This window comes from Anomaloglossus baeobatrachus, chromosome 2, assembly GCF_048569485.1.
Source record: "Anomaloglossus baeobatrachus isolate aAnoBae1 chromosome 2, aAnoBae1.hap1, whole genome shotgun sequence".
In the NCBI taxonomy this organism is placed as follows: Eukaryota; Metazoa; Chordata; class Amphibia; order Anura; family Aromobatidae; genus Anomaloglossus; species Anomaloglossus baeobatrachus.
Genome location: NC_134354.1, coordinates 678863445 through 678890921, shown reverse-complemented (window position 1 = coordinate 678890921; position 27477 = coordinate 678863445). Strand labels below are relative to the sequence as shown.

Below are 27477 nucleotides of genomic sequence, written 5' to 3'. Positions count from 1 at the left end.
GGACCGGAGGAGTCGGAGACCCAGTCGCATGGTATTAGGGAAGGGTGCCCAGACTTCGTTTTGGAGAACGGTCGGCACCAGAAAATCTAGTAACCGGACTGGTACAGAGCACGGCGGGGTACTGGACCCTAGATCAGGGAGTAGCTTCATGCAACCTGATAATTAACTTGTGGAGGATAGTCTCTTTATGAACTTTCCCCAAGAGCTCAGAGATCGAAGGCACCAACACAACGAGTGGGATAGTGCTTTCCAGCTTATGCGGCCTACTGAAATCCCAAGTGTCAGCCATCAAGAGCACAGCTCCTCTAACTAATCGTAGGGAGCAGGACCCCGAAAGCTTCAGGCTGAGGGGTCACGCAGAAAAGTTTAAACATAGTGCATGGAAGCAGGTCCAGAACCATCAGCAACACCAACGGTGAGAAATTCCTGGACGAGCTGCCCCGAGTGGCAGCAGCACCCAGAGACTTTGTTTACTCTTGTGTAAGAGTCTGCTTAATGGTCGCACCAACATCCACACAGCCCGAGTGAGTATGCTGCGCTTCCCTGAGTCTGCCCGCATGGCCTGCACCACGCTCCCCTACACCTCCATCATCCAGAATCCTGGGGCCTACCCTGCCCGTGGAGGAAATGTCATCTGGCTGCCCCGCTCCATCTCCCCCGGGTACTCCCATCGGCAGCGGCAGTACTCCCCTTACCGTGAACCACGGGTGGCGTCACAAACACTAAACCCCCTGTAAATAGTCTCCCTTTTATTTTTGAGTCATTTTATTTTAGGAATCAACGTCAAAAAGTGCTATCCATTCACTCAAGTTGACTTAAATTAACTTGTACTCGATCTGAATCTATCATTATCAGCAGAGTTACTGGGCTTAAGACTAAAAGGAAAAGAATCATGGATCACAATAGAGTAAAACAGGTTTTGAAATATTTCCATATGGACAACCATCTTATGTACTGTATCAATGGGTTGTGATTGAGTGTGGGACAGGAAAGGAGGGTCCATATTGACAGTTCAAAAAGAAGTATTACTTCAAAATCGAAAGACATTAGCATTATTTCCTATCTCTCACTCAATACATATGAAAGAAATGTATAAATTCATAAACATCATTTTTCATAAAATCAAGGGGATTTTGGAAGCCCATGGAAGATGCTTGACCCAATCGTTGTGGTATTCATTGACTAAATGTCACAAGAAATTCATCAGGATCTAGTAGAACTACTCCACTTGGCAGGCCGATGAAAAGTCCAGGGTAACATCCAGCAGTTTACAGGTAGCACTCCATATCCGAGATGTGAACTAGATGCCTCTGACACAATGTGGAGAGGCAAACTGTGCAGGTGAAAAATGTATTCAATGAAGTACTCAACGAGAAGTGTTCCAGAAAGCAAACCAGACAGCAGAGTGAGAGGGCCATATTAGAGAACCTGTCCACTACTACCCAGATGACAGACTAACCAGAGTACCTCAGCAGGTCGGTGATGAAGTCCATTGATATGTGCTGCCAAGGAGCGGATGTCACTGGTAAAGGAAGTAGTTGCCCAGAAGGAAGATTCTTAGTGGTCTTGTAACAGGCACATGAGGGTCAGGCTGGGAAACTCCATGACATCTTGACGTAGCGCTGGCCACCAGAAGAGCCAGGGGATTAGCAGAGTTGTCTTTAGCTGTCTGGTGTGACCGGCCAACTTAGGAGGAATGGTCCCACTGTAGAACATTCTTCCTGGATGAATGTCTTTCCAGGAGGTCCTCGAGACACGTTTACCGGAGCTACCATAAGCATTTTGGAGGGCTCAATAATGTGACGAGGCTCCTCTTCTTGGTCGGCTGACATAAGGACTCGGAAAGTGCATCCAACTTTATGTTCTTTTCTGCTGGCCAGAAATGGAGAACAAAGTCAAAAGCGGGTGAAAAACAGCTACCATCAGGCTTGAAGTGGATTCAGTCTCTTAGCCGACTGTAAGTAGGCAAAATTTTTTTGGTCGGTGTAGATGATAACTGAGTGCACAGCCCCTTCCTTTAGGTATCACCACTCCTCCAGAACCATCTTGATTGCTATCAATTCTCAGTTCCCAATCGAGTAGTTGCGCACAGAATCAGAGATGACTCTGGAATAGAAACCACAGATTACGATCTTTCTTTGTGAGGATGGCACCGGCCCCAGAGGAGGAAGCATCTACTTCCAAGAAGAATTATCTGTTAATCTCTGGTCTCTGGAGTGCCAGAGCCAATGAGAAGGCCTACTTGAGGTAAATTAATGCTGAATGTAAATAATAAATAATATGGCTTCAAAAGTCCATATCTTGGGATTCGCCCCCTTGTGGGTGAGGGCCGTGATAGAAAAAATCCTGGTTGACAATTGTGGAATGAATTGGCGGTAGTAATTGGCAAAACCCAGGAACCATCTTCACTCTTCAGAAAGAGGCCACTTCTGAATTTCCGACACCTTCTCCAGATCCATCCTTAAGCCTTTGTAGCAGATTATGTAGCCGAGGAAGGGAATGAATGGCCGTTCAAAAAAGACACTGCAGAGAAAAAAAAAGAAAGAAGAAAAAAAACAAAAAAAAAAGGGATCCCTGAAATGGATGGAAACAGTGCTCAAGTTGAGTGGGAACAGAAGAGGGAAGACACCTGTATACATCTATTTTCCAGGTCGCTGCTGAGACAAATGCTGTCAGAGTATTAGGGATGTGCACATGTTGAGTATTTGGATGCTGAAACTTCTGCACCATTTCTGCATCCCTTGTCAGGAAAAACGGAGGCCAAAATACGTGTTTTGACGCATTTTTTTCCACTGGACACCAATGATTATAGAGATAGATATTAGATCTAGACAAACAAATGGACATTTACTTGCACACAACCACCACCACCCCCCAACATATTATAAAATTGCACCCTGTGGAGCCTACTGGACTGCCTTTTATCTTTAAAATACATAAAAAGTAATGACGTGGGGTCCACCTATTTTTGATAATCAGCAAAGGTAACGCTGACAGCTGCGGGCTGATTTTTATTAGGCTTGGAAGGTCCATGGTTAGTGCTCTGTGAACGGCTGATTATCAAGAGAGTCATGCCACTGCTGTGCCTGCACACATTCTACTGCTGCCCTGCATAGGGAAACTGAAGCAGGAAGAAGAGGCTGGGTAGTGTCACTTGTATCATTATGAGCAGTTTCTGAACAGAATAGGGAAATACTAGTTAGGGTGTGACCAGCTCCTCCAGAAACAGGAGTGAGCTGGTCACATGCTATCGTAGTATCGACAAAGCTGAAGAATCCTGACAGTTAATATATTACAAATGGTCAGCATTCTGCAGCCTAGGTACACACAAAAAAAAGGAAAGTATGCCGTGACAATCTCTTTAAATCATACGCCTTGAACTGTGGACGAATTATAATCTGAAACATGAATGTGTGAAACCAGTCTTTCCGTCTCTCCAATTAATCAGATAACATTTGCATGTGTAGCGCCCTACGGGGCAGGTGTTTTAACCAACTCGTCGCTGGGCCGGGGGTGCAGATCCTGTGCGTAGTAAGGGGGTGGCTTGGCCCAGTTCCGTTGCCCTGAGGCGTACAGGAAGGGTAGGATGGCGGTGGACAGGAGGCAGGAGGGAGGATGAGGGTGGTAGTGACGGTTAGAAAAGTCTGTTTTGAGATCGTGTCGCCACCGTGGTACACAGCCACGGATTGGCCGCCGCTTCGGTTGCTGCTCTCCGGGTCTGATGGTAATGGGCGCAGCCAGAATGGTGTTGTTCACCCTCAGGCGGAGCGGGATTACCCCGGGGAGGATGAAGGAGTAACGGAAGGGGGTGTTGGTAGTCCCCGATGGCGTTGCAGCGCTGGGCGACGGTGCCAGTAAAGGAGAGGCAGAGACAGGGGCTGCGGTTCCAGGTCTTTTTACTCACAGGTAGTTCAGGCGCTACCCCAGATTACCGTTCTCTGCCACGATAGGCTCCAGCCAATTATGGATAGTTGGTGGTCACCGCCAGTGCCCGTGAAAGCCTTTATAGTGAAGTATCCCTCAGTTGCTATCCGGAACCCGGGTCGAACCTCCTCCTCCAAGCCACGGGCCCACAAAGAAGAAAGAAACACTAACTCCAGTTGTCAGTGCTAGAGGTTATCCCAAGATGTGCACGGGAAGGTTTTCTCTAGTGAGATGGTTGCACCTACTTCAACCCCAAGTTGAGCTGCCCCCCAGTGGTTGTCCTAGCGATTGGGGAAGTCCCATACTTCATGATGGCTCACTACCCTGTCTACCTTAGTCCATCCCCCCTGTTAGAATTACCTTTATTGTTGTTTGTGTGTGGTTTTGTGAAGGCATCGGCAGTTAACCCCTCCTAACCTACAATAGATATTACCCCTAAAAGAAGGTGTAATACCCTGGGGCGCCTGAAGCCTCAGGGGTGTCACATTCCCTGGTGGCAAATGACAACACTCTGGGGCTGCAACATATTACAATCCGGTAACCGTGGAAGATTACAAAAAACACCCATTGGTGAAAAAACACCAAGAAACAGGAGTTGTTGGAACCTGGGCTGACCGCAATCCCCTGAGTATCAGACAACACTAGAAGTAGCCGTGGAGTGTTCCAAAAAACAGACACCACATCACAGCCTGAGAAACTAGCTACGCCTCACAGAATAAGATGAGGAAATCTATCTTGCCTTAGAGTAGTTCCCAAAGGAATAGGTAACCCCCCCAGATATAAAGATTACGGTGATATAGAAAAACACAATACTCAGGAAAAATAGAATTAGCAAAGGCGAGGCCCAACTAATTTGATACAAAGCATAGGAAAGGAACTGATTGTGGTCAGTTCAAAATCCCTATAGAAAAATACCAAACTCCTGATAGTAAAAACGGCCCTGAAGGTCATACGACCTCACCCCCACTATACCAGGTACTCCTGTAAATAATGGGAGAGACAAAATACCAAAAAAGAACACAAAAATACAGAAGAGCAAATAATCAAATCAGACAGGGATAAAAATCCCTTTTCCTGCAGGAAAACAGGCACAGGGGACACCCTCATACTCACAGCGCAATTTAAACAAAGCTTCACCTGCAAGAAAACAGATACACAACAAAACAAAGAAAAACAACACCCTAAGGTGTAAACCAGAAAGCAAGGCAAACCTGAAACTTATCTGCAGAAGTCTTGCTCAGGGATACAGGGAAGGACAAATCTCCAGGCCAGGAACAGCCGGGCAGAAAGTGCATCAGTATCAGCCGGGCAGAAAGTGCTCTCCTATATTAGACCAGACTTGTCTGCAATAGGACTTCCCCTATTCCCAATTAACACAGACGCCTGTCTGAGTCAATCGCTCAGATTTTGCTATACTACAATTCCTGGCCACCAGACGGAGCTTCAGAACAGCACCCACACAGATGACGTTTACAATACAACATTTTACAGTATCATCGCATTTTTGTTATGCATTAAACCAAACAATTTTTCTTCCCTTTTTGGGAAACACAGCAAATATAACATTTCAAACATTTCAACTGTTTCAAACAGGTCAGCAGGTCATCAAAACATTTTCAAAGTGCAACATTGTAAATCAACATTAACTTTTTCTTATGCAAGCAAACATTTACTAGCACTCTTTCTTTACAGCTGCTTCTGGAGATGTCTGTACCAGGGAATCGATCCCGGCCCCCTGGTTCTGGACACTCATAGGACAGCCTCTTGCAAAATGTCCCGCTTTACCACAACTGCGACAGATGCCGTCGGCAGTATACGGATCAGGAATTTGGGGCAACAGGTCTTTGCCACGGCATCTCCAGGGAAGGTCAGCAGCACTGGTAGCCAGTTCAATGGACACCAGTTGTTGTTTCACCTGCCGGGTCTGCACTGCGTGGGTTAATTCAGACACACTCTTGATCAGTTGCTAATCGATAGATAAATAGAGGGATAGATAGAGGGATGATATAGATGATAGTGTGACGCCCATGCGGTAACCAGGTGTCACAAAAACAAGGTAACAACAAGGTAACAGCTCGGGTCCTGCATAACTGTGCCAGTCAGTATACACACACACACACACACACACACTACAAAGCCAGGGTGGGAGACCCCCTTAGAACCAGGTGACAGGGTTGGGCACTGTGAGCTAACAGGCAGCCAACTGGGAAGGGAGGGACCAGACCTGGGGGAATAGCAAGTGACCTGGGAAGTGTGGCTAGTCAGAGAAAGGAGTTAAAGGAAAAAGGAGTTGGAGAGTGGAGGAGAGGGGTGAGAAGTGAGCGGTAGTAAAAGGACAGGTGTCAAGACGGACAACGGAATCTTGAGACACAGTGACCGTAGCAAAGACCCCGCAAAGACCTGAGTAGAAAGATCAGCCACTCAGAGGAGAAAGTAGCTGGAGAGCGAGAGAGCAAGCTCCAAGGACAGAGGGATCCTGTGGGATGGACATCCAGGGCTCCCAGTACTTTGCACACACAGGGTGCAGATCCCAGAACAGACCAGGACTTCAAGCCATCTGTTAACTCTTCCAGGCGGGTGGGTTTCCAGGACTCATCTGCCACCACTAAAGTTTGAGGCAACAGCAGCAAAGGAAGGACCGGGACATATTCCCTTAAATAGTCCAAGCTGCCTGTGGCAGGAACCAGATGGACCTCCAGGAGCTCCACGTCAGGGAGGACCGACAAATACACCAGAGTGCGTCAATGAGAGAGTGGCACCAGGTTGGCTGGCAAAGCCATAGTGGATTCGGGCGCATCTCCAGGGTGCGAAACAAGCAGTAAGTAAAGGCAACAAAACTGCACTCCCCTATCTAGACTGATTTATTGCCTTGCGCCTCCACGTTAACCCTCACCTACCCCTGGGGAAAAGCCCAGCTCGTGGAGGGCTCCATCATCCATGCTGCCCCCATCCATCATGACCAGCGGGAACCCGCAGTGGCGGCCCTACCACCCTGGTCGCACACCGCGAGTGGTGTGGTCAGACTATATTTTTATTTTTATTTTCTTTTTATTTAAAACTGGATGATGGTGCTCCCGGATCCAGAACCCCTGGAGCCTTCGACCATCCGGATTTGAGCAGCCCGGCTGCCCCGGGGCGCTACAATAGATGGATAGATTCATAGATAGAGAGATAGATAGCTACAGAGATAGAGGGATAGATAGATAGAATCAAAGATTCATAGATGGATAAATAGAATTGTCGCACCCAGGGATATGGGGTACTCTGTCCCGTGCAGTATCTTTCTTGGGAATGTCACGGTGGTGGCCGTTGCCCAGTTACGTGCCCTGGGCCCTTTTTGTAATGGGATGTATTTACAGGGAATTTAGGTTAGTGTTCACTTGCGGTGTTGCAGCTAAATATGTGGAGCCGCCGCTGCAGAATGTCACTACTGGGGCTGGTGGTAATTGCAGCCAGGATGGTAGACCCTCCGCAAGCAGGGCCGGGCCCCAGAAGATGGGGGATGTGATGGGCGTCGGAAGAAGATAGTCCACACAGAGGTATAGTGCAACTGATTTTTACTCACTGCTGGTAGGTGGTAACAGGTTATCCAAGGCCGGCTGGTTTCACCTTTAGGTCCCCTTCGTCGCAGTGCCAGTGTAGTAATCTGGTACCTTCTTCCATTGCACTTGTCTCTGGTAAATAGGTCCCTGTGGTGTAGAGCAACTGGGGGTCCCCATCCTGGGGTTTGTCCACTTCTGTCCGCCTGACGGTAGCGTGAACCCTGTGGGGTTGGAGTCTCTGGTCCGGTTCCTGGTTCTCCCTTTGCTACTAAGTCTTCGGATTCTTAGGGTCAGCGAGGTCCTTGATGGTCCCCTCGCTGTGGAGATGTTAACAGGTTGGCTTGAAGCTTTTTCCTGGGGTCCTGTATGTAGTCGGTGCGTAGTTACGGGAGTACTCCACCGGCAACTACTCTTCTGGGTACCAGGTCACGGTCAACCCGAGTCAGGACGTCCCTTTGCTTCCAACTTCACTCCTGGCCTGACAGTTGTCTGACTACTCTGTCTGCCCCTCCCACCTGGTCAACTAGTGGACTGGACTGGCTCCACCTCTAGGCGGCCATCCATTGGTCGACCCTAGCTAAGTATCATTGTATGGGGATTGTTGGGGGGAGACGGGATTACCTGTTTTTTTTGTGTTACTGGCACTGGTCTCTCAGGGCCCTAGGGGGTAGACCCTGCATCCTTGTGGGGGATGCAGAACCTTGTAGCACACTGATGGATTAAGGGGCGCTAGAGAATCATAGATAGACATTCCACATTGACTCACCCTCTCTGCAGATGATTGCAGATGGTGCTCAGGATAGCCGCTTGGATCATGCACTTCTATCTTCTCCTGAGAACCAACTGCTGTGTCCTCCTGCAGTAATGTTAATACAGGAGGGTGAGAGCAGGTCAGCGATGAGGACAGCATGGTAGGCAGGGAGCCATGTTTGTATCCAGTAGAGGCCTCTCTGCTGCAGACGGAGCTGTGGGCGTAGCCTCTTTCTGCCTCACAGAGTCTTTCCTCTGCGCGCCGGCAGATTTTGCAGAGGTGATGAGTCCTCCCTTCTGCAGGCCCCTAACAGGTGAGAAAGGGGCCCCTGTCAGCTCAGCATAACCATATGCGTTCAGCTGATTGTGCCCCTGCTTCTCCTGTTAATATTTATTGCTGATGGCAATTTTGAATACTAACACGTTATACATGGTTTTCAGGACATAGGGTCCCCTGAGCTACTGCACATGCTGCACTAGCTATATATCTGCCAGTACGTCCACCGCAGCGTCTGAGCTATCACTTGGGTTGTACTTCCTCTTTAATTTTCCTAAATGTGCCATAGTAAGCTTGAGAGGAGGCTATGCAGGTTTGAATTTCTTGATGTACCATACCTTAATGCTTTCATAAGGGTAGGTTGCTTTTTATAATCTTCCACACAACCCTGACATAATGACTTCTTAAGAAGACTCTTTACTACAAACACTTTTACAAATTTTTGCTTTATCTTATGGAGCAGGATCCTTGGCTCCACACACATACACAAAAAGTGGATAAGCCTTCTCCTGTTCCTAAGAATTCCCAGTGTAAGTTTCTAATTTCCCACTCTGATAACACCATACATGCCATGGTGGAGTGCAATAGTAATACATCACACCTGAAGGACCTAAGTGCTCCTGTCACTACCTGTGCACGCATCATAAACGGACATTGAGGAACAACGATGGGGAGCTATAGGTGGAACTCAGCCAACCACCATTCAGAATTACTCAGAATGGTGCAGCCCCGCTCCTGGAGGATCCAGAGTGATAGACCTCTCCTTCCCAGCCTTATAAAAGGTAAGAGATCACTGAAGTGTCTGCGTGCTGGCCACAGCACCCCACAGGAAACCTCTTCATGCCCTTAGGGATAGAAAAACCACTGGAGAGGAGCTATTTAACCATTGTATTTCCTGTCCCTATTCGGATGGGGAGGCAACCTCCTCCCATGGTGCTGTCGTTGAGGCGATTACATCCACTGGCTACTACAACCATGAATGAATAAAACAAAGCATAAACCTATTAGTCCCAACAAGAGGTGAGCATGACACACCAATAACACTGTGTCCGGCCAGGATAATCGTAAGTGTCATTGACACCAGAAGGTAAGGGATTCTCATTATGCTGCCAGGTGAATCTGACCAGAATGCTGAAATGGAGACCTTTGGATAAACTTGCTCATCTTTAGTCTCATCATCTAGTAGGATCATCCCCTATTTAGAGCTACGCCCTGCTACCCTGGGCGTCTGATAAATTTTCTCACTGCGAGGGTAAAATTTAAAAAGGGTGTGGCTATGGGCGCCACATAAATTTGTCACTGTTCAACAATTGAGATGTGTGATACTATAATGCAACATATAGGTGTCCTGTAATTCTGTCAAAAAGAAAGATCACTAGAAGTCTTCTAAATAGGCAAACAATTGTAACGAATTCTGTTAGTTGGTAAAAGCCCTTCTATAAATATTCAGTATATTATGTAATTCTACTGTACCAAGCTCATACCAACACAAGTATCCAGCGGCAGGCCAGGATTTAGGAGAGCCCAAGGAGTCTTGGCCACCCACCAATATAGGGATAAATCTCAAAACATGTAAAATATATATGTCTTTGCTGTGAATAGTTTCTAATAAGGAACATTAAACAAAAGAGGAACTATTGGAAGTTTAGGGACCTGGCTACGGTCTTACATCTCAGTGGCTGGCGCAGAGTCATGGCACTTGCGTCAGTATCCACTGACCTGGCTAGCCAGACTTCCATAGTACCTGTACCTGATGCTTAGCTTATGGCATGTGGCAGCCTTTTCCAATCCCAACAGAAGCTTCAAGGCCAGTGATTGTGAACCTATGGCACGCAAAGCCCTTTCTGGTGGCATGCGTGCAGTCACTTCAGGCCGCAGGCCTGTTGCCTAGGAGACGTTGTTGAGCATCAGTAAGCGGCGCAATGACTGGTGGCAGCGCGGGAACTGAGGACCCGACCTAGCGGCATGCAGTGGTGGAATAGGTGCTGGAGGGTGAGGTTTTGTTTTGTTTTTGTGTGTGGCAGCGGCCATGGCAGGATGGGGGTACATTTACCAGGAAGGGGGATTACTGAAGTACTCTGCGTAAATGGATTTTGTAAATAAACTTTCGTTTGTTTTATGTTGTGTTACATATTGCAACAACTTGAAAAATGGGCCGCCATCCAAAATGAGCCCCGGACCACCCACCTCTAAAATCCGGCCCTGTCCAGCGGAACTATCCAATTTGTTTTTCCCCCTCTTGAACTGTACCAATTTTTTTGGTCATTGATAAACAAGATTTACAAAATAAGTTTATTAATAAGCCTTTATAAATTGTGACAATTCACTAGTTCAATCAGTGTCAATTACATGTAATAAATAACGTTAGTTCTCCAAATCCATTTCTAAGAAGCAGTTATGTTGATTGGCAAAGTACTCCACTAGCCGTCTTGTAGTGGCAGTCATTTCCTCGTCAAGATACTCAGCAACAACCGTGGAAAACTTGCGCTAGAAGAAAACCAAGAACAGTCTGTGTTCTAATGCAATTACACATCCACATAGAATGATTGCTACTAACGACCAACGTACTTTTCCCTCCATCCTAACAAAACACATGTAGTAAGCATCAAATTAGTGTTCATTGCACACTATGCTATATGCAAAGAATAGCCTTTATAATGCAAAGTTAATGGGTGGTCAAGCTATACAAATACTGCATCATTCTCTCATTAAGGTGCATCCATTTGCTTTAAATAAAAAAGGAGCAAAATACAGTGCCTTGCGAAAGTATTCAGCTCCCTTGAATTTTTCAACCTTTTCCCACATTTCAGGCTTCAAACAAAGATTAAATTAAAAAAAAATGTTTTGTTATGGTGAACAACCAACAACAAGTGGAACACAATTGTGAAGTTTAACGAAATTTGTTTATTTTAAACTTTTGTAAAAAATAATAAATTGAAAATTGTGACATGCAATATTATTCGTCCCCAGGGGCGTAACGACCGCGGTCGCAGAGGTCGCCACTGCGACCGGGCCCGCAGGGTTATAGGGGCCCGGCAGCCGCTCTGCAGAGCCGGCTGCCGGGCCCCTATGTGTAGTGCTGCTGTGTAATGGCCGACTACGCGACCGTCAGGGGGCCGGCCTGTGAGAGGGGCTCTCTGACCTGCGGCAGATCAGATGTGCTCCTGCACAGCACACGGAATCCATCCTTCCAGGACCTGCGATGATGTCACGCCCATGTGACTGTGTGGGAGGAGACACAGGATGCCGGGCAGAAAGCAGAAGATACTGAATCCTGAACGAGATTTGGACACATGACTGGTAATGGAAAAAGATAGGACATTAGGGAGGGGGCGGTGCAGGGTGAGTGGCATATGAGGGCTGCAGACTGACAGAAGGATGTGAAGGGGTGCAGAGTGTTTGAGAGGGGTAAGTTGGGGGTACAGGCAGGGTGAGATATGTGGGGCAGGGTGTGAGACATATGAGGGTGTAGTGTGTGATATGAGGGTGCAGGCTGGGTGTGTGACATATGGGGGCAGGGGTGTAACTACCGCAGTCGTAGGGGTTGGAAGGAGATACATAGAGGCCCTGGGGGGGGCTGGCTGCATGACACATGGAGGCCCTGGGGGGGGCTGGCTGCATGACACATGGAGGCCCTGGGGGGGCCTGGCTGCATGACACATGGAGGCCCTGGGGGGGCCTGGCTGCATGACACATGGAGGCCCTGGGGGGGCCTGGCTGCATGACACATGGAGGCCCTGGGGGGGCCTGGCTGCATGACACATGGAGGCCCTGGGGGGGCCTGGCTGCATGACACATGGAGGCCCTGGGGGGGCCTGGCTGCATGACACATGGAGGCCCTGGGGGGGCCTGGCTGCATGACACATGGAGGCCCTGGGGGGGCCTGGCTGCATGACACATGGAGGCCCTGGGGGGGGGCTGGCTGCATGACACATGGAGGCCCTGGGGGGGGGCTGGCTGCATGACACATGGAGGCCCTGGGGGGGGGCTGGCTGCATGACACATGGAGGCCCTGGGGGGGCCTGGCTGCATGACACATGGAGGCCCTGGGGGGGCCTGGCTGCATGACACATGGAGGCCCTGGGGGGGCCTGGCTGCATGACACATGGAGGCCCTGGGGGGGGCTGGCTGCATGACACATGGAGGCCCTGGGGGGGGGCTGGCTGCATGACACATGGAGGCCCTGGGGGGGGGCTGGCTGCATGACACATGGAGGCCCTGGGGGGGGCTGGCTGCATGACACATGGAGGCCCTGGGGGGGGCTGGCTGCATGACACATGGAGGCCCTGGGGGGGGGGGGGGGGCTGGCTGCATGACACATGGAGGCCCTGGTGGGGTTGGCTGCATGACACCTGGGGTGGCTGGCTGCATGACACATGGAAACCCTGGTGGGGCTAGCTGCATGACACATAGAGGCCCTAGGGGGGCTGGTTGCATGACACCTTGGGGGGCTGGCTGCATGACACATGGAGGCCCCTTGGGGGGCTGGCTGCATGACACCTGGGGGGGCTGGCTGCATGACACATGGAGGCCCTTGGGGGGCTGGCTGCATGACACCTGGGGGGGCTGGCTGCATGACACATGGAGGCCCTGGGGGGGCGGCTGCATGATACATGGAGGTCTATGGGACTGCATAATAAACATAAAGGACACCTTATACATGGACTAGGGGTGCATTATACATGGAGATCTATGAAGCTGCATTATACAAAATGAAGGACACCTTATATATACCATGGAATATAGGGGTGCATTATACATGGAGGAGTATGGGGCTGCATAATCCAATATGAAGATTTATGGGGCTGCATACATATAGGACTATGGGGGCTACATTATAATATATGGAGGACTATGGAGCCTACCTTATACATGGACTATGGGGTGCATTATAAAGCATGGAGGACTGTGGTGCAGTATAAAATATGGAGGACTATGGGGTGAATTATAATACATCAAGAACTATCGGAAATGCATTGTAATACATGGAGGACTATGGGGGTACATTCTAATATATGAAGGGTTATGTGGGACCCTTTATACTATATGGAAGGCTATGGGGGGGCTATTATAGTATTTGGAGAACTATATACAAGGGAGGACAAAGATACAAGCAGGGGATGGTAATCTTTTGTGGTGACTGGGAAAAAGACTTTCCCTCAGCACCCAGCTTTTCCATGCTCTGCTGTACATCTTTTTTAGCACCCAGCTTTCCCATGCTCGGATATGGGAAAGCTGGGTGCTGAAGGTAAGATGTATGGCAGAGCATGGGGAAGCTGGGTGCAGAGGACAAGACAAGACAAGATGGATATCAGAACATAGCAAAGCTGGGTGCTGATAGAGGAATTTCAGATCATGGGAAACCTGGGTGCTGTGGGTAAAAGCCAAGTGTCAGCGTCATTATCCTGTACCCCGAGTGTCAGTGTCATTATCCCATACCCTAAGTGTCGGGGTACATCGAGGGGGGGGCCCCGGTCCAAATTTCGCATCAGGGCCCATCAAACTCTAGTTACGCCACTGTTCGTCCCCTTTACTTTCAGTGCAGCAAACTCACTTAAGTTCATTAAGGATCTCTGAATGATCCAATGTTGTCCTAAATGACTGATGATGATAAATATAAGCCACCTGTGTGTAATCAAGTCTCCGTATAAATGCAGCTGCTCTGTGATAGTCTCAATATTCTGTTTTAAGCACAAATAGCATCATGAAAACCAAGGAACACAACAGGCAGGTCCGTGATACTGTTGGAGAAGTTTAAAGCTGAATTTGATTACAAAAAAGGTTTCTTAAACTTTAAACATCCCAAAAAGCACTGGGAAAGCGATCATATTGAAATAGAAGGAGTATCTTACCACTGCAAATCTACCAAGACCCGGCCGTCAATCTAAACTCATCTCAAACAAGAAGAAAACTGATCAGAGATGCAGCCAAGAGGCCCATGATCACTCTGGATGAACTGCAGAGATCTACAGCTGAGATGGGAGAGTCTGGGCATAGGACATCAGTCTTTACACTGCACAAATCTGGCCTTTATGGAAGAGTGGCAAGGAGAAAACTCTCTCAAAGATGCCCATAAAAAGTGTTGTTTAAAGTTTGCCACAAGCCCCCTGGGAGACACAAAAACATGTGGAAGAAGGTGCTCCATAGTATCATAGTATCATAGTTTTTAAGGTTGAAGGGAGACTCTAAGTCCATCTAGTTCAACCCATAGCCTAACATGTTGATCCAGAGGAAGGCAAAAAAAACCCAATGTGGCAAACAAGTTCCAATGGGGAAAAAAATGTCCTTCCTGACTCCACATCCGGCAATCAGACTAGTTCCCTGGATCAACACCCTGTCATAAAATCTAATATACATAACTGGTAATATTAAATTTTTCAAGAAAGGCATCCAGGCTATGCTTAAATGTTAGTAGTGAATCACTCATTACAACATCATGCGGCAGAGAGTTCCATAGTCTCACTGCTCGTACAGTAAAGAATCCTCGTCTGTGATTATGATTAAACCTTCTTTCCTCAAGACGTAGCGGATGCCCCTGTGTTCCAGCCGCAGGCCTAGGTGTAAAGATCTTTGGAAAGGTCTCTGTACTGTCCCCTCATATTTATACATTGTGATTAGATCCCCCCTAAGCCTTCGTTTTTCCAGACTAAATAACCCCAAGTTTAATAACCTGTCTTGGTATTGCAGCCCACCCATTCCTCTAATAATCTTGGTCGCTCTTCTCTGCACCCTCTCCAGTTCAGCTATGTCCTTCTTATATATCGATGACCAGAATTGTACACAGTATTCTAAGTGCGGTCGCACTAGTGACTTGTACAGAGGTAGAACTATATTTTTTTCATGAACACATACCTCTTAATACATCCCATTATTTTATTAGCCCTGGCAGCAGTTGCCTGACACTGTCCACTAAAGTGAAGTTTACCATCCACCCATACACCCAAGTCTTTTTCTGTGTCTGTTTTACCCAGTGTTCTACAATTAAGTACAGATGGAAAAAAGTACTCCAGTCAGATGGAAAAAAAAAAAAAAAAAAAAAAAAATTTTTGGACACCATGCCAAATATGTTTGGCGTAAAAGCAACACAGCTCATCACCCTGAACACACCATCCCCACTGTTAAACTTGGTGGTGGCAAAGTCGTGGTTTGGGCCCGCTTTTCTTCGGCAGGGACAGGGAAGATTGTTAAAATTGATGGGAAGATGGATAGAGCCAAATACAGGACCATTCTTGAAGAAAAAAAAAAAAAAACCTGTTGAGTCTGCAAAAGACCTGAGACTGGGATGGAGATTTGTCTTCCAACAAGACTATGATCCAAAACAAAGCAATTTCTACAATGGAATGGTTCACAAAAACATTTCCAGGTGTTAGAATGGCCACAAGTCCGGACCTAAATCCAATCGAGAATCTGTGGAAAGAGCTGAAAACTGCTGTTCAAACTCTCCATCCAACCTCACTCAGCTCCAGCTGTTTGCAAAGGAAGAATGGGCAAGAATTTTAGCCTCTCGATGTGCAAAACTGATAGAGACATACCCCAAGCGACTGCAGTTGTAATCGCAGCAAAAGGTGGCGCTACAAAGTATTAACTTAAGGGGCCGAATAATATTGCACGCCCCAATTTTCAGTTTATTATTTTTTATAAACGTTTAAAATAAGTAATACATTTCGTTCCAACTTCACAATTGTGTCCCACTTGTTTGAAGCCTGAAATGTGGGAAAAGGTTGAAAAATTTATGGGGGCCAAATACTTTGGCAAGGCACGATCAAAAAAAAAAAAAAAAAATCCTGACTGACATTAGGACTGGAGAAGTGCTGCTTCATGCCTTGCATTACCATGCCATGGCAACAGTTACTTCCAGTAGCTCTTACCATTTAGTAGGATAATCAAGAGCTGTGGAAAAAGAAAAAAAAAACGCAATAGGGTCTTACTCCAATATAGAAAGGGTACAAATGTAAAAAAAAAAAAAATCAAACTCCCCTATAGCGTTTGTGACAATCACAATCACTATGCAAGCATGTAAGAATCCGGGTCCAGGCAGCAGTCCCAAGTATGGCTGATAACTGTAGAAGAAGAAAGGGTTCTCAATTGCACGCCAAGGACCCAAACGGATTCAGGAGATTAATGCTTCTTTAATATCATGCACAGGTCAACAAGGTCACCACCGGGTGAGTGGTCCTATGACGTCATTGCATGGGGTTTTGAGCCGAATAGACCTAGATTCCAACAGATTTGATGTTCTTTGCCTGTTGTCCTGATGAAGGGAGCTGTGACTCCTGAAACGTGTTGACCTGTTCATGATATTAAAGCAACATTAATCTCCTTCTGAATCCGTTTGGGTCCTTGGCACGGAATTGAGAACCCTTTCTTCTCCTACTCTGTTATCATTTAGTAGAATAAGAACACTTGCTGTCTTGGCAATTATATTGCCCTGTGTTTAGCACATCTCCCCTTGCCCAATATCAGATCAGGCAGAAGAGGCATTACACAAGCCGCAGACTAGGTTATCCCTCTTTATCCCGATTATATATTTACTCCACATTGGCATACTCTCAAGCAGCTTCATCAGTTTGTCACCTGGAATTGTTTTATAACAGTCTTTAAGGAGTTTCAAAAAGGTACTGAATACATTTTGGCTCCTTTGTCTTTACTTCGCAGTCCAACTCATCCCTAAACATCTCAAGTTGGGCTGAGGTCAGATGATTGTGGCAGTCATGTTATCCAGTGCAGTACTCAATCCTCATTTCTCGGTTACAATGCTTGGAGGTGTTTTGAGTCATTATCCTATTGCAATGCATGTTAGTCCCACTAAACGCAAACCAGATAGGGCGGCATGTTGCAAAATGCTGTGAGACATGCTGGACACGTGGGTCTTACATGTAGAATAAAAGGCATCAACAGCTTAAAAAAAAAAAAAAAACACAAAAAACCCCTCACACAATCAAGCCACCCGAGCATGCTTTATGATGGGCACCATACATGTATCTGCTCACATTTTTTGTTTCACAAAGCTCTAATTTTGACTCAAGCCTCACTACAGATTTCCTTTGATCTAATTTCCAATTCTTGCGTTGCTTGGCACTAACAAGCTTTGGTTCATGATCCTCAGTAGTGGATTAAAGGCCACCCTTGCAAGTTCATGCAATTAATGTTGACGTGTTTGCATATAAAGTATTAGTGCTGTTAGACTTGCAGTCAATGCATTTTCTAGGGCAGTTGACTGATGAACTTATACTCTGCAGCAAAGGTCACTGTGAGAGCCACTTTCATCAAAACAATGAAGCCACTTCAGAAAATGACAATAGTACTCTGAGAACTCTAAGGTATATAAAAAAAAAAAAAAAAAAAAAAAAAAAAAAAAGCTTTGCTTATTTTACTTAGTCTCAAATTAAAAGGGAACTGGTCACCAGATTTTTCATTATTAAACTAAAAAAGTGTCAGGCAAGATTTGAAAAAGCAAAAAGATGATAATGGAGGTGCCATCACGTGAATCAAGAAAGGAGGACGGCGAATAGTCGCGGGGGAGGGGGGGGCAGGAGCAGAAAATGAGCACATCCATCTGAGCAAAACAGGTAATTAGCATACGCAACAGTCATGTTTTATAAAGTTATTTTTGGGGTCTGGAAGGGGAGTTAGGGAACAAAGGTGCACCTTCATAGAATGCAGCCCAGCTGCTGCAGAAGGTGATACTGTTTGGAGAGACCTCCGGGTCTCTCTCAGGGTCGGAGGAGGATTAGAAATCAGAACTGCGCAGATTCAGGAGAAATGACCACACAGACATCTCTATACGGTAGAAGCACAGTGGTCTTCTGACCCTTGTATTCAAAGCATAACATTCTTATACAGTTTTTCTGCATTGTCTCTTAATCAACCAATTAGCTTGGGTTTAACTCATTCCCTTATTTGAGCAACATTCTTTAGTAAAGCATTTCAGGTGTGTCTAGGCATAGATGAGTGTCTATGAATAGAACAATGTCAGTTACTTATTTGAAACTACAGATGAGCATCTCTATTTATGAATGTCACTTATTCATGAGCTAAAACTTATTCTACTTAGCCCTAAGCATAATTTGTTTCAGTTATACATTCCGTTAATATTTCAATTAGGTATAACTGGAGAAGCAATACATAAAACAATCAAAGGACAGATTATCTTATTATATTACACTGGACAAACTATTCATAGCCTAGGCCTTCACAATACTTTTGTTTTTATAGTGAAAAACTGGTGACATGTTCCCTTTAAGCTTTAAGGTAATCTGTCACCATACACTATTCTACAATGCTGTAAAAGTGCCCAGTGCAATCTATGTTTATAAAAAAAAAAAAAAAACCTCAGATAGAGCAGTCTGATCCAATGGGCGTCACTGATCTTGGGCCTGGCGCCTCCTCCATTGTCGGCAATCACCATTCTCCTTTCCATGCCCCCCTTGTGGATGGCTCATCCTACATTATACACAGCAGCCTCCATTGCGCTCCTGTACATGCTCACTTTGATCAGCCCTGCTGAGGGCAGGTTGAAGCATTGCAGTGCGCATTTGTGGCTGTTCTTTGACTTTTCCTTGTTCCTGTGCATTACAATACTTTGCCCTCAGCAGATCAGATCAAAGTGCACATGTGCAGGAGCACAAGAGCAGCATCTGTGCGGGTGACATGACACATCATCCACATGGGGCTGGGAAGAAGGACAGTGATGCCACAAGAGAGGAGGTGCCAGCCAAAAAGCAGTGACACCTATTGGACCTGACAGCGCACCCCCACCCCCTCCTTCAGGCAAGTACATAGGTTTTTTTGATCTACAGCATGGCCTGGGCTCTTATATACAGCATTCTGGAATGCTGTATATAAGAGCTCAGTGGTGGTGGCCGCAGCTCTTAGTCGCCAAATCTGGTGACAGGTTCCCTTTAATAGTATATAGGCTCATTGGATTAAAGACATACATAGACTCCTGATAAGGAGATGTCATTATGCCTCCCAAATCAGAAATACAGTTACATCCATAACTATTTGGACAGTGACGATCCCTGGGATTTGTGCTCTGCATGCCACTATATTTTTTTTAATTTAAGTTAAAAGGAAACAACTAAGATGAAATTGAATAGCAGCTTTTCAGTTTTAATTAAAGAGGTTGAACAAAAAAAATCTTGAGGCTGGCAGATTGCTGTCTGGTCAGGATCTGTGCCCCTGCGCTCCTCCATGCTGCAGCGAATAGCCACATCAGAGCAGCAGCACACCGTATTGGTCAGTGGTGCATCTAAACTGTCAAGTCAGGAGACAACCAGTTCTGAAGACAAAGCAAGGTTACAAATACTGAAGTATGATAATGTGACTCTTAAAAATTAAACTGCAATATACTGTATATTTTTAAAAAAAAAAAAAAAAAAATAAATAAAATAGAATGTGGCACCCTGGACAAGCCAGGTCATCACAGAACTACACTAACACACCCCACACCCCGGCTAGGCACACCGAAGCCAAACACAAAATCCTTGTTGCCTTCCTCCAGGGGCTGATGTCCACACCAGGGGGTGGGCCAGGCGGTTGGTCCCACCCACCGAGGAGTTCACAGTCCTGGAGGCAGGAAAAGGAGTCAGTTTAGTTCAGATCAGTTTTGGAGAGGAGTTGGAGGAGTGAAGTAAAGTGGTAGAGGACCAGTCTAACAGCGTCCGGGTGTGTGGCCCGGACGGAACAGCAAGGTTGGCAGACGGTGGTGACCGTCTGCAGGAGAGGCTAATTGGAGCAAACCGTATGGACTGTGGACGGGCGGTGGCCCGGCAATACCGGATCGGGGAGCAAAGAAGCCAGCACCATTCGGCAGGGCTTACGGACCCCGACCAGGCTAGGAGTCGCCGTTAAAGTTGGTCAAATCCATTAGCGAAGGGAACCTCCGGGGTTTCCCAGCAGTCAAGACCCGATTGAAGGCAACAGCTCACACCGTAGAGGGAAACAGTCACCGCCAAGGCCAAAGTTCCCAGGGCCAGAGCCTGCGGGCAAAAGGGGCTCCTTCAGCACCCATCCAAGCTGGGGAGCGGGTTACCGGTGGGAACCCATTGGAACCGTAAACACAACATAGGTGCAGGGAAAAGCAGTCCCCATCAACCTGCCGGGAGGAGAAACACCGCAGCCGTCTGTGGGACCCATCCATCCAGCCGTTTGTTTTACCGGAGACTTTGCATTCGTCATTGGCTGAGTGAGTACCACCGTGCCGTGCCGCACAGCGCTGCCCCCGCGACCCTGAACCTCACCAGGCCCCGTAACCCGCCTGTCCTGCATCCCTACCCCTTACCGGGCCCCGAGACAACCAACCCGCCTACCCACGGAGGGGAGAACCAACATCCAAGCTGCTCCCGGGATCCCCGTCCAGAGCAGCGGTGGTGTCACCAATCTCACCACAACCGTGGGTGGCGTCACGGACAATATCCCTAAACCCAAATCACCCCCTTTCACCCACGGGCGAGGAACGCCGCTCGAGTCCCCGGGATCCGGCCCACCGCTTGAGCCACCACCGAGCAGCAGCAGTAGCCGGACCCGAGCAGTGGGTGAGCGCAGCGTCCCCTCCTCCGCCCGCGACAAGAACAGTATAAAAAAGGTACTTTACACGTTTTCTTCTATTGGATCCGCTCCTGGATCTAAACACTAACTAATACAACATGCTGCATTTTTTTTTTTATCTTTGCACTCTATGTCTGAGGAATTAAAATATAAAGTTCTGAGTATTTGGCTACATGTTATTCATCTGTTCAAAATATTTCCAATTTGGAAAATACTTGCTTACATAAAATGTCTTAATCCGAAAAACTTCCAGCCTCAGAAACTCTTCCATGGTCAGGTCATCTATATTCTTTGTCAGGGACAAGTAGCCACAAGTGACAGAACGCTTGGAGTGTTCAGCCCTATAGAAGAGAAAAACATGCAGCCGCTTACAATACTAGAAAATAAGCCTCCCCCAATGCAACATAATATACTGGACCCAAACAAACGGAATTAAAACGCAAGGCTGAAAGGGAATGTGTCAGCAGGTTTTTACTATCACTTCTGAGAGTGGCATAGAGGCCAATTGGGTCACTTACTGGGCTGCTTGCTATATTTTCATGAGATCACTTATCTGCTGCAGATTTAGCAGTTCTCTGACTGCCGAGCTCTGTAATCCTATTCACAGCATTGACAGCTCTGTATGCAATGTGCGTAGATTAAAAGCTGCAATCAATGATGGGGGACGAGGTTGGACTACATGGCAGTAGGTTTACTTGCCCTCTAGTGATAAAATTCACTTCCATCCACATGGGGGGAACAAAAAAAAAAGTGCTGACCAACCGCCGCCATTTATATCCAATAATTTGTAATCAGACACCATGTTAACAATTTAAAATGACATTTACACTTTATTTAGTAAAGCAATATTACATATTAAAAATGTAACTAATGTGGACTTTTATAAAGTAACTTTTTGCACTTTCATTGCAACTGTCACAATGCTTCAACAAAGTATCCATGTGGGTTGGAGATTGCAGTTTACTCACAAGGGATCATCATCCGGCTCCCAGCCCTCCAGCTCTTTTAGACAGAAAAAGCAGCACGCAACATCAGGCTCATTGTCAGTTGGGCAATGCACAAAACCTGCTTTTGCCATCTTGAAGAAAAAAAAAAAATGAAATAAAACAAAGAAAGGGAGACATGTAAAGTCACAGGGAAATAGTGAAGACAATGTTGGTGTTACCACAATTCCGCACCCATGACCTCAGGTAAACCCATTGAAGTAAATGCAAGATTAATCGATGCACACATTGAGTATTTGGTTGCAGACATTTCTGCACCAAATCTGCATCACCTGGCAAAAAAAAACAACAAACACACACCAAGCCACAAAGAATGCGGTTTTGGTGTGTTTTTTTTCTGCCAGGAGATGCAGAATTGTCTGCAGCCAAATAGTCTACACATGCACTAATCCAGCATGGAGCTCAATGAGTTCATGCATAAGCTGGTGTACTTAACTGTCCCCAAAGCTGCTGCTTTTACTTCTGGGTCCGAGGTGAGTTATTTACCTAGTTATGGGTGAGTAGTCACATTTGTCACAACTCAATTTTACCCACATTACTTGCCGCTGTGAACCATGGTTAATGGTTAGTTCATTCTCACCTGGATTACTGTTATTTTCTAATTGGTCTCCCTGTTACTAAACTCTCCCCTCTCCAATCCATCCTGAATGCTGCAGCCAGGATCATTTTCCTCTCCAACTGCTTCACCGATGCCTCTGCTCTGTGCCAGTCGCTGCACTGGCTGCCTATCCGTTACAGATATACAAGTCCAATATAAACTTATCACTCAAGCTATGTGCGCACATTGCGTATTTGCATGCAGTTACGCTGCGATCTGCACCGCAGCGTAACTGCATGCGTCCTCAGCATAATCTATGAAGATTATGCAGGAGACATGCGCACGTGGAGTCTTAGAGCTCAGCGCTTCGGCTGCTGCCCGAAGCGCGCGTTCTAAGTAGTGACATGTCACTTCTTTCCTGTGCTCTGCATGCAGCTCCTGCTCTGTCTATGGGAGGGGCTGCACTCAGAGCGCATGGAATCTGCTTTTTTTTTTCCACTACGGACTCTTTCTGCAGCGATTTGAAGCGCACGTGTGCTGTTCAAATCGCTGCAGAAATTTCTGCAGGGACAGTATGCAACGTGCGCACATAGCCTCACCCACAAAGCTCTCCACAGTTCAGCACTGCCTTACATCTTCTCCCTCATCTCTGTCTTTCTGTGTCTATCACCCCACCCGTGCCCTCCATTCTGCTAGTGGCCGAAGACTGACATCCTCAATAATTCAAACCTCCAACTCCAGTCTTCAAGATTTCTCACGAGCTGCTCCAAGTCTCTGGAACACACTACCAAGAACAATTCGATCAATTCCCAACATCCACACCTTTAAGCGGGCCCTAAAACCACATTTCTTTAGACTAGCCTACCACCTAACCTCATTCATCTAACTAGTCCCATTCTGCCCTTCACAACATTTATTTCCAATTCTCGTCCCCTGTATCTAATGGTTGCATTACTCTTAATGTCCTTTTTTTTCCTTTCACTTTTTATAAAAGTACAGATACATTCTGGCTGGTGACTGGTCCACACAGCTGGTTTTGAATCCTCTATTAGGGTATGACCGCACTTTTGCGTTGTGCTACTTGCAGCTCAGAACGCACATTTTTACCTTTATTGATTTAGCCAAAGTTGCCTTTCCCAGAAAATTTAGCGCTAAAAACGCATGCGTATTTACCACGTTTTAGACTCGTTTTTAGCACTTTTTCACCTGCGTTTTGGACATAAAGACTGCTAAGTTTAAACAGTCAATGAAAAAAAAAAAAAAAAAAAAAAAACACATTTATAATTTGTGAAAGAAAAGTTAAATTTCATGAAAGTGTTTTTATAATATTTAATGCTATAAAAGCAATAAAATCATAATTTTCTTGTGTGTGCTTGTAAAGGGACATGATTCCATTAATTTATTATAAAAGCATGCGTTGTTTGTCCAAAACGCATGTTTTCTGCACCTAAAAAAGCAGGTAAAACGCAGGAAATTTGAAGTTTCTTGGTTTTTGCCATTTCTCATTGACTTCAATGTTAGCAAAACTCTGCAGAAATGGCAAAAACAATTGACATGCTGCTTCTTTGAACGCATGGTTTTTGCCACAAATTATGCAAATTAAACGCATTGTTTTAAAACGTAAAGTGCAGGCAAGAAATCAACATTTTCCATAGACTATTATGGAAAAGCAAAATGCATGCCTTTCCGCATGAAAACGCTGCAGCTCAAAACGGATCTAAAAAGCAGCAGAAACGCAGGTGGAAACACAGAGTGCGGTCATAGCCTTAAATTGATGACTGGACCATACAAGACAAGCTTTGCTCCCCCATTCACCTTTTTGTGCCTCCCCTTATTTCCTCATAGAATGTAAGCTTGTGAGAAGGGCCCTCACTCCTCTTGGTATCTGAATTATTTTGTATTGTGTTTATTGTCTGTACATGTCCCCTCTGAATTGTAAAGCGCTGTGGAATATGTTGGCGCTATATAAATAAAAAATTATGGTTAGTAGATGCTCAAAAAAAAAAAAAAAAAAAACACACAAACCCACACACCAGGTTTGCCAAAACAGGATTGTACCCAAAACACAGAAAAGGAGTCAATCTTTCCAGTATAGTTTCTCTGTAGGTTCCACTCCTGGCTGGGGCATACAAATACTGCTAGTGTGACTCTGGCTCAGGATTTTAGAGCCATTCAAGTCAATGAGAACAGATTCACCAACAATCTTCACCTATTAGTTGAAGAGTGCAGCAAAGAATAGAGTCAAAGGAAAGCTTCAAAATGGGAACAAAGATTACAGCTCAAAAGGGGTGGCCAGGACTAAGGCTATGTGCGCACGTTGCGTAACTGCATGCAGTTACGCTGCGATCTGCCCCGCAGCGTAACTGCATGTGTCCTCTGCACAATCTATGGAGATTGTGCAGGAGACGTGTGCACGTGGCGTATTAGAGCGCAGCGCTTCGGCTGCTGCCCAAAGAACACGTTCTAAGAAGTGACATGTCACTTCCTTCCTGCGCTCTGCATGTAGTCCCCGCTCTGTCTATGGGAGGGGCTGGGGGGGGGGGGGGGCTACATGCAGAGCGCATGAAATCGGCTTTTGTTTCTGTAGCGATTTGAAGCGCACGTGTGCTGTTCAAATCTTTGCAGAAATTTCTGCAGGGCCAGTACACAACGTGCGCACTTAGCCTCATAGTGCAGAACCACGACTAACAGCAACCAGTATTTTAGCCCTGGTAAGTGGTAACCTCTTTACCCAGGATTTGCTTAGCATATACTCTACAATTGATGCGTGCCCGAGCCCTCACTTACATTCTCAGGCGTGCACTTGCAGTTTTCTGAGAAGGGCCAATCTGTAAATGTGCTCAGCCGCTTGTTGTAGTCATACATGATTCCAAAGTCCGTCAGTTGTTGTAGGACCTGCCTAAACCGCTTATTTTCCCTGTTCATGATTATGATTATAGGGCTCCACCACTCCTACACAGAATTTATGGGGATGGTCATGTGACACACCCTAATTCTGAGCAGCTGCTGATTATCTCTATGGCGGCTCCCACACACCTCATGACAAGCAGGTCACCATGTTGATTTTAGGCCCTGTGCACAGAGTGTTTTTATCTCGTTTTTGGATGCGTTTTTGAGTACAGCTTTGTCACAAAACTGCATACAAATACTTCTGCCAGCAAAGTTAAGGAGAATCCTGAAGTTTTGTGCTCATGTTGCTTTTTTCCTTTGCAGATTTGAAGCAGAAAATAATCTGCAGCGTGGCAATTCTTTCAGCGATTTTGCCATCATTTTTTTACCCCAAATGTATAAAAAACACATGTAAAAAATGCAAAATGATGGAAAATGAATCAAAAACACGTTTTTTTCTGTCAGGAGATTCAGATTTCATGCAGAAATTTCTGCAACCAAATACTCAGTGTGCGCACATAGCCATAGGGTACGTTCACACAAAGTTTTTTTTAGGCCCCCTTCACACGTCCATGTCTCCGGTACGTGTTTGGTCCGTTTCCTCACGTGCCGGAGACACGGGCACACGTAGACCCATTAAAATCAATGGCTCTGCGAACACGTGCGTGTTTTGCTATGGACCGTGTGTACGTGTGGAGCATACGTGTGCCCGTGTGCTCCACATGTAGACATGTCCGTTTTGTCTCCGGCATCACGGGTGTCACACGGCCCGCACAGATGTGATCCATGTGACACGTACCGGAGAAAACACACGTGTTTGTAAAAAAAAAAAAAATTTATACTCACCTTATCCAGCACTGCCGTCTCTGCCACTGCTGTTACTTGCTTCCAACCGCCGCTCATTATGCTCATTAGGCTCAATACGCACCTTTGACACGTCCGTGAAAAACGTGCGTGATTTTCACGGACGTATGAAGAGGGCCTTATGTAGACTTTGAACCAGATTCTGTTCTAAAATCCACATGAAAAAAAGCTTTAAATACTTGAATACGTTTCCTATTGTTTTTGAAGGGAAATCATTCCTAAAGTGAACATGGCTGTTCTTCAGGCTTTTCAACATTTCAAATTTGACTAAGGAAGCAACAAAAAGAAAAAAAAGATTAAAAGGTGCGTTACAAAATGCAACATCGCTAGCGATTGCTAGCGATGTTGCGAGCTATAGCACCCGCCCCCCTTGTTCGTGCGATATGTGTTGATCGCTGCCGTAGCGAACAATATCGCTACGGCAGCGTCACACGCACATACCTTTTCTGCGATGTCGCTGTTGCTGCCGAACAATCTCTCCTTCAAGGGGGAGGTGCGTTCGGCATCACAGCGGCGTCACAAAACGGCCACCCAATAGAAGAGGAGGGGAGGAGATGAGTGGCCGGAACATGCCGCCCACCTCCTTCCTTCCTCCTTTCCGATGGACGCAGATAGAATGATATTTGTCGTTCCTGCGGTGACACACACAGCGATGTGTGGTGCTGCAGGAACGACAAACAACCTGCGGAATGAAACACCAACGACATTATGATTTGTCAACGATCAACGATTTTTGCTGTTTTTGCAATCGTTGATCGTCGCTCCTAGCTGTCACACGCTGCGATGTCACTAACAACGCTGGATGTGTGTCATAAACACCGTGACCCCGTCGATAAATCATTAGCGATGTTGCAGCGTGTAAAGCACCCTTAAGGGTATGCGCACACACTACAGGAAATTTCTGCACCTAAAATCTGCACTTTGTGGCTGAAAATGTAACTTGTGGTTGAAAAATGCACCAAAAAAAAAGCAGGCTTTTTTGTGCATTTTGATGTGTTTTTTTGTGCATTTTTCTGCAATGCATTTTTAGTGTATTAAATGGCTGGAAAGGCTAAAAAAATTGCAGAGCAAAAATGCACAAAGGCCGATGTCCCACTTGCGATTGCCTCGCTTGTATCTCGCTCGAGTTTCGCGGTGCAT

At 46.2% G+C, this 27477-nt stretch overlaps 1 protein-coding gene across 1 annotated transcript; it reads right to left on the bottom strand.

Annotated features, from left to right (window-relative positions):
* Positions 1-10857: 10857 nt before the first annotated feature.
* Positions 10858-25509, bottom strand: LOC142289962 (baculoviral IAP repeat-containing protein 5.1-like). Its single transcript, XM_075333907.1, has 4 exons — positions 25372-25509; positions 22011-22120; positions 21266-21383; positions 10858-10980 (listed from the first exon to the last, which is right to left on the bottom strand). The coding sequence occupies exons 1-4, from the start codon at positions 25507-25509 to the stop codon at positions 10858-10860; spliced, it is 489 nt and encodes a 162-aa protein (XP_075190022.1).
* Between the last annotated feature and the right edge of the window lie 1968 nt (positions 25510-27477).